This window comes from Dermochelys coriacea, chromosome 4 (assembly GCF_009764565.3).
Source record: "Dermochelys coriacea isolate rDerCor1 chromosome 4, rDerCor1.pri.v4, whole genome shotgun sequence".
NCBI classification, from domain to species: domain Eukaryota; kingdom Metazoa; phylum Chordata; order Testudines; family Dermochelyidae; genus Dermochelys; species Dermochelys coriacea.
The window spans coordinates 94,108,994-94,122,781 of NC_050071.1; the positions used below are offsets into that span (position 1 = coordinate 94,108,994).

At 40.2% G+C, this 13,788-nt stretch overlaps 1 protein-coding gene across 16 annotated transcripts in view; it reads left to right on the plus strand.

Moving 5' to 3' along the window:
• Window positions 1–13,788, plus strand: part of FRYL (FRY like transcription coactivator) — a 429,780-nt gene that overhangs the window by 252,132 nt on the left and 163,860 nt on the right. For all 16 annotated transcript variants that reach the window (XM_043513888.1, XM_043513887.1, XM_043513879.1 and 13 more), the window contains 3 exons: window positions 3,650–3,774; window positions 8,865–8,922; window positions 10,845–10,936. In XM_043513888.1, the coding sequence (XP_043369823.1) occupies window positions 3,650–3,774; window positions 8,865–8,922; window positions 10,845–10,936 (275 nt within the window). The remainder of the gene's footprint in view (window positions 1–3,649; window positions 3,775–8,864; window positions 8,923–10,844; window positions 10,937–13,788) is intronic.

The following is a 13,788-nucleotide window of genomic DNA, read 5'->3' on the forward strand; positions in this document are numbered from 1 at the left end:
GATGGACAGTGGTTGTAAAGATTCCATTTTAAAAAAATGCTAGAGTACAGTTTTGAGAAAGATTGACTTGTTAACTAAGTTTATTTCATCTGGTACTTTGTCTTGAGAGCTCAGTACCTGGCTGGGAGATCTGAAGAAGGCTCTCCCTAAAAGTTTCTGAATCACCAGGAAAAAACTGGAAATCATAATGCTATCCTCTAACTTTCTTTAATGCTTGAACATTCTCTTCAACTTTCTTTACCACTAACATAGTGAGCAGAAGAGACTTGTGGCTTGTTATAGAAATTTCAATTGGTATCTGTGGTGAGTAGGGAGCTATAGGGCAGTGGTTACCAACTTGTCGATCACGATCAACTGGTTGATCCTAGAGGATCTCCCAGTAGATCGCAAACTCTGGTGGTGTGGTGGGGCTGCTGCTAAGGCAGGCTTCCTACCTGCCCTGGCCACACGCTGCTCCCGGAAACAGCCACGTGGCCCGTGGGGCAGGGGTCTTCCTCCATGCTCTGCTCCTGCCTGCAAGCACCGCCTCTGCAGCTCCCATTAGACGGAAACAGGGAGCAGTGGCCAATAGGAGCTGCGGGGGCGGTGCTTACAGAGAGGAGCAGCACGTGGAGCCATGTGCCTCCCACACCCTCCCGGAGCTGCAGGGACATGTTGGTCCCTTCCGGGAGCAGCATGGAGCCAGGGTAGGGGAGCCTGCCTTAGCGAGAGTCACGCTGCGCTGCCGACTGGGAGTTGCTGGAGGTAAGTGCTCCTTAGCAGGAGGCTGCTCCTCAGCTCTGAGCCCCCTCCTGCACCCCAAACCCCAGCCTGACCCGCCCTCCCAGAGCCAGCATCCTGCACCCCAACACTCTGCCCCAGCCCAGAGCCCCCTCCTGCACCCAAATTCCCTCTCAGAGCCTGCACCCTACACCCCAACACTCTGATCCAGCCCAGAGCCCGCACCTTGCACCTAAACTCCCTCCCAGAGCTTGCTGAAAAGCCTTATGCTGATGTATCCCTGAGTCAGGAGACCTCCGCTTCCTTGGGATCTAACACTGTTCTGATGGGTTTGATGGGTCCACCTCTTGAGCCCTAAGAAACATATTCTTTCTTTCATCTATTCAACTTTCTAGTATCAATAACATCTGCTGGAAGGGTGGCAGAAATACAAGTACTCATGATAAGACCTCAGTACACTATATTTTTTAAAGGCAGAATGACTTTGAGATTTCATCGGCCATTATTACCAAAGATAGTCTCTGACTGACTTTCATCTCTACCAACTAATTTATCTATCTGTAGTCTTTCTCAATCCACATTCAACAAAGGAGAAGCTAGCTTTACACCTTACATTTACTTAGGGCGCTCTCTGTCTACCTTGACAGGACTAAGCTAGTTAGGGTGTCCCCTAGATTGTTTATAGCTTATTTCAAGATATGATGAAAGGTCAGGCTATATAAAGCAGAGATTTTTTTAATTGGATTTCTATGTGCATTAAGTTATGCTATGAAATAGCCAAGTTAGACCCACCATTGAGGATTACTGTCCACAGTGTGAGAGCTCAAGCAGCTTCTACAACCATCTTGAGAAATGTTTCAGTAATAGAGATATGTAGAGTATTTATCCAACAGTGGTCTATAGAAACAGCATTAAGATCTGATGCCCACATTGGGAAGGCTGTCTTGCAAGTACCGTTCAGGTAGACTCTTGAACTCACCTACAGTGATCTAGGCTGCTTGTGCATCACCAACAGTGGAATATATATGGACACACACTTGGAAAAGAAGAAATGGTTACTTACCTTGTACTAATGGTGATTCTTCAAGATGTGTTGTCAATGTATATTCTATAGTCTGCCCTTCTTGCTCACTACAGATGTGCCTGGTGCCTCACAAAGCAAATAGGCATATTTCCCTGCACCAAAGAGTTTATAACCTAGAACCTAGATATGATACAGCCAGTGAGAAAAAGAATAAACATGATGGAGACAGGAAGGGAAAAGGAAAGTTACATAAATAAGATTATGCTCTGATGTGGTTACTGCATGTCCTCTTTGTTGTGAATAAAATCTATATATTGGATGATAATGAAAATTAATAAGTTAATTTTTTTATAGACTTTGCAGTTGAAGTGAGAGCAATGCTTGCTGGGAGTATTCAGAATAGTGAGACACCTAACTATCACCTGTCTTTAGTGTGAAGAAGCCTTGTCTGTGCTTGCTGTGGGTCAGTTCCCCAACACCTCCAGCCTTTGGCCACACAAGCACTGCCTTCTAGGTGTCCTCAGGCCCCACTTTCTTTTACAGGTGTACACTCCAACCCCAAGTCCTACGGACATCCCCCTGGAGTGTCCAGCTTCTGTTTCACTGGGCACTCACAGAATTCACAGATTCAGTACTCCCAAAGGAATAGTACATGCCAGTTTTACCTCAGGATCACCACTCCGCTAAACACACAGCACTTTGATATGTTTATAGTGAAAATAAGAAATTTATTTAACCAAAAAAAAGAGAGATTCAGGTAATAGCAAGTAGATGGAAGTATTAAACAAAGGGTTACATATAAAATAAGATCATAACGTGCATTCTAGAACCTAGTATTACTCACCAGCATTTTTCAGCCAGCTAGACTGTGATCCCATTTTCACAAAACAAGCCACACTATCAGCTGGTCCCTTCAGTACAGGATGCAGACCAGCTCTGTACCTACAGTTACAGTCCAAAAATTCATTGTCCTCACTTGTAAATAGGACTCCCTCCTGCTGGTTTATTTCTTCCTGTAAATTTCCTCATTGGAAGATTTCACAATCCCTTCATTAGCATTTGACTCGACTGTAAATGGGACTCCGTTGTGAACCATGCAATACACAATTTACTTGTAGACAGACACATAAACATTTCATGCCTGAAAGAAACATGCTTCTCACCTTATGGTGACCAGCCCCAAATCACAGAACTTAAGAACATAATTTTCAGTATATATACATAGCTCCTTACCTATTATCTTTACATAACATTTCACAATGATTATGAGGGCCGACGTGACATGGGCTTTCAGTAGAAACCTTATAAGACACACTTTGGTGATCTAGTATGTAGATACCAAACACTGGGAATCCCTGTAATCCTTATGCACTCTGGGTCTTCTGTTGGATGGCACCAAGAGATCTCTGTGTCACAGTGAATTTTTAGGAGGGATTTGAATGAGGGAAGGGTATCAGCTTGACAGGTTTTTGAGGTGCTCTCCAGGTGAAAGGTAGAAGAAGATAATGTCAATATTATGGAGGTCACTGAAACCTGTGCACCTGGTCTGGAGCCCTATGCAATATGAGAGATCCTGTATTCCAAAGAAGTAGAGGAGACGTTCATTTCTATGCTAATCCTCTCAAGAAAGAAGCCCTGATATAAAACCAGAAGTATCAGTCTGCAAATGGAAATGAGATTTGTACAAGTGAGGGAAGGACAAAACATCCTAATAAAGATATGAAACTATGATGCAGAGAGACTGTTGTTACTGGTTTAGAGCAAAAGTTTCCCTTTCATAATAACTATTTCAGGTAACTTATCAGTTTGGAAACAATTTAAAATAAAATTAAACTTTTTTTAATGCTACCAGCTGGATACTGTATAACTACTTGTTAGAAAAAAATATTCTGTTTTTTCCTTCAGATTATTGGCAGTCCGTCCCCATCATCCTTGTTTAAGCACATAGTTCCAATGATGCGCTCTGAGAGCATGGAAATTACAGAATCCCTTGTGCTGGGACTTGGCAGGACCAATCCAGGAGCTTTTAGGTAATTTTTGTGCTCTAACCATTTTATTGCTAATTGATCATGAAATTGTTCTGAACTCTGATTTCAGTTTAACTTTTAAAAACCACACACAAAGAAATATCCAACAGGCTTGAAAACTGCAATGAATAGCTCCTGTTTCTTAGCGGTTAGAAGTGTGACAATGGTTGCTGGATATTGAAATAATAGACTGCACTTGAAGCCCAAATCACACTAGCTCTCAAGGTCAGTCAGTAGTTGTTGCTGTAGTTTTGGGTTAGAACAGTACATTTCCTCATCTCAGTTACATGGTCCTACAGCTCCCTGTGCCTCCTGTGATATTTGATGTTTGTTTTTTATATTTAAATAACAATAAAAACCATCAATACAAAAAGCTATCAGCACCGTAACTGTTAATTAAATTTACATTCATAAATTATGAGCATCCAGCAGCAAAAAATACTCATAGAGAATTGACTAAGCCAATAAATCAAAGCAGCAAAACAGGCCCTCCTTCTTCGAGTGATGCTCCTCTATACATATTTTACTCGATGTGTGTATCTCTTCCATGCACCTGAGGCTGGAAGATTTTTTACTAGCAGCATCCTTTTGTCTGCACCTGCATCTTTGTGCTCCAAACTGAAGGCATAAGGAGTGGTGTGGACTGACCACCTCTTCAGTTCCTTTCTACTGTTCATGCTCTGAGACAGAATTCTTCCAATGTCTGCAGCTTTGCTAGCATTCCTGCTTCCAGTTCAGGTTTGTTGTAAATAGTTCTCCTTTATCTTATAGTTAATTTAGTTTTAGTCTTAGTCAGTCAGTCTTAGCAGAGGTGTGGAGGCTACTGGGATATGTAGCATGCCCAAGATCCTTGGCATTAAGTCGTGCATGGCCTGACCCTGGTCTTCCTGGTTAGTAAGTTCCACAATACTTGTTTATGTTGGTTTTGGGAGTCGCATATTCTCTCCAAGTGCAATATTTGTCATGCCTTTCTCTCTCAGACTTGACATTTGAGTATTCTCGCTCTGAATATTCTTGATGTAGTCCTCTTTGAGGCCCCAGTCCGGCAACCCCGAGCTATCAGACCCCCCTGTACATTGGCTGAAGGCATTGAGACGTACCCTTCTGAGCGCACTACTCCCTGACTCTGGATCATTGGAGGTCACAACAACTGAAGATCCCAGCAGACAGTGCAGATGGAAGGAGAGTGTGAGCAAACACTCGCATGAAAAACAAGCAAAAAACAGTTCCCAAGTCCTCATCTAAGAAGAAGACTTAATCCCCTACATTCAGATGTGGTGAGACTCCATGCCAGTACAGGTGTGTCAGGAGTGGACAGGGAGCATGAATCTGCACTGTTAGCACTGAGAGCCAAGAGTGCTCTGAAGTGAGTTGCCCCAACAAGATAAGGAAGGCAATGACTGCTGACTATACCAACAATACCATCTCATGGTAAAAGGAGGATTCTGCAGTATCAGCTCCCCCGATCTAACCTAAATAGACACCATCGGATCCACCAAGAAGCAGAAGCCCTTCCCACTCCCTATCTTCTAAAGCTGGGTACTACATCCTTTATGACCTGGACATCACTGATATCGTCATAACCAGTGATCACGAGAGACGTACCCATTCCTTTGATGCAGCATTCACCGATACTGTCAACCAGCTAAGACTCTACCACAGGGTTCTCAACCTTTTTCTTTTTGAGTGCCGCACACCCTCCCCCTCCTCCCCAACAGCATACTATAAAAACTCCACGGCCCACGTGTGCCATAAAACTGTTTTTTCTGTATATAAAAGCCAGGTCCAGGGTTAGGGGGTAGCAAGCAGGGCAGTTGCTCGTGGCCCCACACCACAGGGGGCCCCGTGAAGCTAAGTTTCTCAGGCTTTGGCTTCAGCTTTGGCTTCAGCCCTGGGTGGTGGAGCTTGGAGCCCTGGGGCTGAAGCCTTTCAGCTTTCTGCCCTGGGCCCCAGCAAGTCTAATGCCAACCGTCTTGGCAGACCCCCTGAAACCTACTTGCAGCCCCAGACCCCTGATTGAGAACCACTGCTCTACCAGGCATCCAGTACCATTAGCTCCAATTATGATATATGAGGATACATATTCCTTGGATGAACTCAAGATAAAGACTGACTCCCTTGTCTGTACTGAGGCACAAGAGTAGCCCATATAGAGTTTCCGGTTCTGCAAGACTCCTCCTTCCTTCCACATGACATATCTAGTGCAGAACAATTGGTAAACTCTCTATAGGGCCACATCCTTTCTTCTACTTGTCCTATTAGGATTCCTGGACCTATATTTGAGACTCCTGAGTTCAGGGGGATCAGAGCAGGAGTTCAGAGAGAGATTTCTTCATAGAGATAAACCATAGTTATCTCAGGAGCAATATGAAGAAGAGGAGCAATAGGAATAAACAATCACTTTGTGGCACTGTCCTCATCTCCTGAGGAGGCAGCTGCACCAGCCTCACCATCACCACCAGAGTGGATTGTGGATGCACTCCAGTTGTGGATGCACTCCAGTCCCTCTAGAGGAAATCCAGGACACCACTCACAATTTGCTAGATATCATCCAGACTGCTGGCACTAGCACAGTGGCACTTCCTATCAATGAGGCTATATTTAGAGCCAGCTGAGATGGTCTGGCATACACCAGCAACTTGCACCCTGTAGTCTGCAGAAGATTAAGAAGAAACATTTTGTACCATCTAAGTGGTAAACTAAGCTAACAGAACCATTAGGAAAGGGATAGATAATACAGAAAATATTATACCACTATATAAATCGATAGTACTTTATGGTATGCCCACACCTTGAATACTGAGTTTAGTTCCATTCACCCCATCTCAAAAAAGATGTTTTAGAATTGGAAAAGGTACAGAGAATGGCAGTGAATGATTAGGTTATGAAACAACTTCTATACGAGGAGAGATTAAAAAGACTTGGACTTTTCAGCTTACAAAACAGATGACTAAGGGGGATATTATAGAGGTCTATAAAATTGTGAATGATGCGGAGAAAGTGAATTAAGGAAGTGTTATTTATGCCTTTACATAATACAAGAACCAGGTGTCACCCAATGAAATTAATAGGTTGCAGGTTTAAAACAAATATAAAGAAATACTTCTTCTCACAACACCAAGTCAAACTGTGGAACTCTTTGTCATGGGATGTTGTGAAGGCCAAAAGTATAATTGGGTTTTAAAAAAAATTAGATAAGTTCATGGAGATAGGTATATCAGTGGCTATAAGTCAAGATGGTCAGGGATGCAACCCCATACTCTAGGTGTCCCTAACCTATGAATGCATGAAACTGGAACTGGATGACAGGGGATGGATCCCTCAATAACTGCTGTGACCTGCTCATTCCTTCTGAAGTGTCTGGCATTGGCCACGGTCAGAAGACAGGATAGTGGTCTGGATGGTCTGATTCAGTATAGCTATTCTTATGGAATTAAGACTCATCTAGCCATTGTGCAAGAAATTCCTGCCCCAACCAAAGGTCACCTCTCTTCAGATTTTAACAGACTATACAACCATTCTGTATTATATCAATTTGCAGTGGAAAGTGGGCTCAATGCTTCTGGATCAGGAAGCCATGAAATTTTTGAACTCATGTCAATCACCATGTCACCCTTGCAATTCTCCATCTTCCAGAAGAAGAAAACAGCCACCACAGGAAGTTAAGCACCCAGAAGGAGATTTTCCCTCAAACTGACGATGACCAGTACTCTGCTTGCACGATGGACTATGAAATGGACTTGTTTGCCACAGAACGCAATATTAAGTGCAAACAATTCTGCTCCCGGAGGGAGAAGTCTGAAATCTTAATAGATGCATTGCTCCAGTCATATATTTATCTGTGCTTTCCCTCCAATATTTCTTATTACAAATTGCTGCAGAAAAGCAGATGAGAAAGAGTCATGGTGTTTCTTGTAACCTGAGCATGACTCCTTCAGTTATGGCACTCTGACTTACTTCATTTGGTTTTTGATCCTTTAATCTTTAGTTCCACACAGCCCAGTAGATCTCCTGCACTAGGAGTAGAACCAGATTCCGTACATTGATTCCTGAGCTGAGAGCTCAGATACTGGCTGTTGAGCATTTTGGACATGATTGCATTGGGTAAGTCTGGAAACTTCTGCTAGAGAACAGGAAACCTTCCACCAGAAACTCCTACTGTTTTGAAATGGAAATGGTTCTCCATCTGGGAAAGATAGTAAATATCTTATTCTTTCCAGTCATCTGTTCCCGTTGTTCTGAACTACCAGTTTCACCTTGAATGACCTAGTCTCTCTTTCAACTCAGTGTGTGTGTGTGCCAGTTTGTGATTTTGGCATTTTCTTCACAATGACAGGTCTTTACTGAATTCTTTCATCTTATAGTGACAAGATTTTTCTAAAGATTCTATTTCACGTATTTATTCTTCTTTGGGAGCCTGGAGAGTTTGAAAGATCCAGGCATTAATGGCTGGGGCATTGTTTACTATATTCCATAAAAATAAGACCATAATTTTTCATCATCCCAAATTCTTATCTAAATTGGTCCCTGATTTCTTCCAGAATCAGTCAGCTTGCCCAAACCCCTTTCACTACCAGGGATGATTGGCCTATCGTCTAGCTATAAGAAAGCAGTATGCTACTGTCTGACCAAGATAAAGCCATTCTTTCAAACATTTTCTTAGATTATAGCAGAATATAGGTCGGTCATTTTCCATTCAAGGACTCATCAAGGGTATTAGACTGTCCATATTCTCAGTGCTATGAACTAGCGGGGATTCCATTATTAACAAGTGTCGGGCCACATGCCACCCTATCTGAAGTCTGGGGGCTGCTTGTTATACTGTGCTGTCTCAGATACTGGTGTTGTAATAGATAGTAAATTCCTTTTCAGTTATTATTAGTTTGAGAAAGGTCAGATTGATGCTCTGTCTTCCATATTAGCAAAGTCTGTGTCCTGTCTTTTAAATATTAATTTACTTCATAAAGTCATTGTCAATGAAAGCAAAACTAGAAATATTTTCATTTTTAATGCAAGTTTTACAACATTTGTTTCTGTAAGACATTTTGCATCTTCACTACTAATTCAGTGATTGGCCTATCATTTTTATCCAGGGAACTAATAGAAGAATTACATCCTATAATTAAGGAAGCACTTGAAAGAAGACCAGAGGTAATAAAGATATTTTTATTTGTGCTCAGGATCATATAACTATTTTTCCACAAACATAGCAGAAAAATATTACTATCTGTTCTCTCACAGATATGGCTAACAAAATAATGTAGCTTAAATAAATAACTAAAATTGTCAAAACTTTTTTATTCCTTTCAAAGTAACTTGCATATATATTAATTATTTTTTTAAATCAAACCCTTAACTTTAGAACTATGTACTGAAAGCCCCTCTTGCCACAGTAATTTTGTTAGTAATAGCTAATAGTTTAAAATATTTTTTTCCACCTTATTTTTTATGTCCCGGTATCCAAGTCAAATGCAGTCTGTTTGCTTTTGCTCAGAATGTTGTGTTGGTGACATCCCATCAGTCAGAGAGGCTCAGTGTGCACTGCACATAGGAGTGAGAAAAATATGGTTTCTCTAACTAGGACAATTTTTGGAGAAAGCATTAACTTAGCTGACCTCTTTCAGCCCTATGAACAAGGCTTCTCTGATGAATAGCATATCACCACTATGTATGGTACATATTGAAGTGTGGAACCAAACAAGTTCTTTTAACCTGCAGTGATCCAGGATGTCAGTATATTCAAAAGAGAACAAAAAGATGACAAATAAACAGTGCATTATTTGTTCTATGATAGCATTGAAAGTCCTTAATAAGGATCAAGACCCCACTGTGATGGGTGCTGTATGAACACAGAATAAAAGACAATTGATAGGTACCCTAGATAATAACTGTTTTATTTTTGATCATTTGCTCTGAATTTTATATTTTACGTATAGCTGATAGGAACATCCAGTCACACAACTGTGTGCCATAATGCATTTTTTTCAAAGGCCTACATTTGCCTATGCTAGTCATACAAATGCCAGTCTTTACACATCTGTACTTTACAGTATGGTAGGGTGAAATGTAAAGATGCAATATTCTGTTACAGAAGATCATGTCAAATTTAATTTCAAATAACTTTATTCATGTGGTGTTATTCATGTATAACTTAGTGGTTTGAGTTCAATTGGCACATCATTGGAATGAGTAGACCGTACTGTATTTTGAACTAAAAGTTACCATTGGGCTCAAATGGTAAACAATGAGGGTAATTGTTTTCCTTCTTTTCTTCATAACGTGTTTGCTATATAAGACACAAATTTAAATACAACTGCCCCCCTTGAAGAGTTTACAATCTGAGACCTGGATTCTGCCATTGCTACTCAGGCTGAGTTGTCCCATTGATTTAAATGGGACTTCTGGCAGAGTATGGTATTACTTATGTGAGTAAGGGAGGCAGAGCTTGGTTCTAAAAGATTGTTAGCTTTGTTGAAGGCCAACATCTGACCCTTTTCCTTATTCCACAGGTAGTTCCATGGTTTGGTGTAGGGGCAAAATCTGACTCTAAACAACCTATTTTAGTTAGGGTAACAGTTTCCATCTGCCCCTCTTGCTCCAGCCAGTCCCTGCTCAGTTCAAAACCTGTAGAAACTGTGATATTCAAAAAGCATTATAAAGTAAATCAGACCAAAACTCTCCTATTTTCATTCTTTTTTATTTTAATGTGTGCTCTGATGATTTACGACATGTTATTACAGAAGCCCATAACTGAATCACTCTCTCTTAACAATCTAAATCATGGAGCAATACTTTTCCATTGTACCCAGTTGAAGAAGTAAATAATAGTGTTCTTCATGGAAGTCTGAGAGATTACACATGGAATGAATGTGACCCATTATCTAGTCCATTAAAATTGTACAGTAAATCTGTTAACTGTTTAAATAAAAAAAAGTCTGTGACTCACTACTGAAAGCTGTAGTGGTACCAACATGAGTGGAGTCATGACTCTGTTTGTGTCCCTTTAGGCCAAACTGATATTATCCTTATTCACTCCACTGCTCCATGTAATTTTGTATTTTTCCACTGAACAGAATATGAAACGACGCAGGCGTCGAGATATTTTACGAGTACAGCTAGTACGAATATTTGAACTGCTGGCAGATGCTGGTGTTATTAGTCACAGGTAGGTGTGGAGTTGATGAGAAGGCATTGTTTATTTCCCTAACAAACTTCTGAATTAAGAGCCAATAGTTTCTCTATACATTTGTCTGTTTCACCTTATGGTACAACTGAACAATCACTTAAAATTAATTTAGAGCATCATAATACACAATAATCCCCGTAATGGATCATTCCCCATTAGTCTTGTAGGAGGATTTCAGTGACAATAATATTTCACTATTATAATAGCATACTGGAATAATCAATATTTTGCCTTGTTCCTATGTTTTCTTTAAAGACCAAATAAAGCAAACAAACAAAAATCCATAAGAAGTTTGTAAATACTAATTTTAAAAACAAAAAGATATGCTGATCAATATCTATAAATTTACATCTGTTAAGTTTCTGACCACTCTATTTTATCTGAAATGCCATGGAACATCTCACGTTTTCAATGAGATGTGCAAGTGTGTGACACAGGTTTGTGTTTGCATGTGTCTTCTTTTTGTATAGGACCTTGTCAGTAGTGAATGAGTTAAGTTACAGGATCAAGTATAAAGCCCTTGAGCTGCTTTTATAGTTGAGATCCCAAGCTGGAGACAGATATTCTAACTGGGCTTTTCCTGCAGTAACATCCTGATGTTATACAATGAGTCCTGTGAAAAGAAGAAAATGTGATTTATTAATATTTAACCCCCTGGAGATATTTAAAATAAAACATGCGGGGCCGGGGAGGTAGGAATATAAACTTTTGTTAATGTATTCTAAAATGTAAGGTATCACTTTTATGGAAGTCCTTTAAGATTTATAAATCAAGCATAATTTTGATAATAGTCTCTTGTAAATTTTGAGTATTGGGAGGGTAAAAAAGTGAAAGGGTGAATCTATCTGCCATTGTTATTGTGTAACTTTAAGCCAAATAATTTGACTTTTGATTCTAAAGGTTAAAGGAAGGAAAAATTCAATAAAATATTATGTAAAACGAGGGACATTTTGACTTCAGTCCTGCAAAAAAATCTGTATAGCACCTTATTCCCTCAGGATTCTCACTGAGGCTAATCAGACTGTGCAAAGGCATAAAGTACCACGTGGGTGGATGCCTTTGCAGAATCATGGCCTTTAAATATTCTCTTGCTAAGCAGCTTAATTGAGAATGGACTTAAACTTTTGTACACTACACTATTGTATGTTCTAGCCTCTGCATAGTATAAACCCTGGCAGCTCTGTTGTCTGAGCTGATGTCACCACCATATTATAATAGAAAGTTTTATAGTGCCGATTAACATATACAATTATATGCAGATCATTAAAGTAGATATGCAAAAGTGATAGGTACTAAATATTTCAGCAGCATCAATTCAAGGAGAAAATATCTTTATTTTACAAATTTATGATAGTGACAAGTGTTTGTCATATTATCATGCATAACTGTTAGCTGGCTATACCGATTAAGAGCAATGGTTGAAGCTGAAGCTGATCAAGACCAAGGTTACGTTTGTGGGTAGAGGGGAAGGCAGTTTGCAGCCGCAAAGCAGTCTCCTTTGATGAAGATATATACCCACAATTGGTGAATTCAGTTTGTAGTTTAGAAGTTTAGGATTTCTTGCTAACACTAAGCTCTATATAGGAGCAACATCTGTGAGTAACACCTTTTACCATCTCTGAGTGACTAGGAGACTTTGTCCCATCCTGGTGGACAATGACCTGCCCTCAGTGATAAGCTTTTTTTTGTCACCTCCCAGCTGGACTATGCAGTATACCTGGGTATGAAGCCATCAGCCCTTAAACTCCAGCTAGTAGAGGATCTCCTCAGCAACATGGGCTGCTGTCAGCACATCAGATCTGTCCTCCACTCTATACACTGGCTTGCCATAAAATATGAGTAATATTCAGGTCTTAGTCCTTGTCTTCAAGGTACTCACTGGCCTGTGCTCAACATATCAAAAAGTAGCCTAGAGCTCCAGGATGAGGATTGTTGTTGACAACTCCGCTGTTTGACTGTGCAGGAGACAGAACTTTCTCTGTTGCCAGTCTGAGTCTGTGGAACAAACTCTTACAGGAATTGAGGACTACTGCAAACTTCACCATTTTCTGCTCCAAGGGCAAGGCACACTTCTTTGACCTGTGTTCTCTAATATAAACATATCACTGTGTACATTTAAAGAAAAAAAATCTTACCAGTACAAAAGATTCCATTACATGCACAGTTCTCTTCCAGAGGACAAGATGAGAGAGCATCAACCACATGTGACAGATGTTACTCACATTACTTAAAGCACTACTAGAAAGCACTCAGATGTCATAGTAATGAGGCTGATATAAGAACCTATTTAGAATAGGTTTCAGGGTAGCAGCCGTGTTAGTCTGTATCCGTAAAAAGAAAAGGATTACTTGTGGCACCTTAATAAATTTGTTAGTCTCTAAGGTGTGCCACAAGTACTCCTTTTCTTTTTATATAGAATAGAGTATATAGCTGTTGTTTCCAGCTAGCACTCTGCAGCATAGCATAAAATACTGTGGACTTTGTCTCTGGCTTAGAAGTATTTACTTTTTGACCAAGCACATTGAAATTATCCATTTATTTTAGGTGTGTATCTTGTTCGTTTATAAAGTGCAAGCATTTTCAGGGGGTGGGGGGTGTTAAACCATAACCCTGAACAAAAAATTATGATTCTGTTGTAGTATTAGAGATGCTCCTGATTTACAAGGCCTGGTTATTGGGTCCGGTTTCATTAGTGCTTTTCTTGCTAAGACAACAAAAATGTGGTAAGAAAGAGCCTCGAACCAAATACCAGTAAAATGACTTGGTTTAGAAAAAAGTCTTAAAAGTTCTTGAATTTAGCATATCCTTTGAAGCTTTTTAAGAAATATATA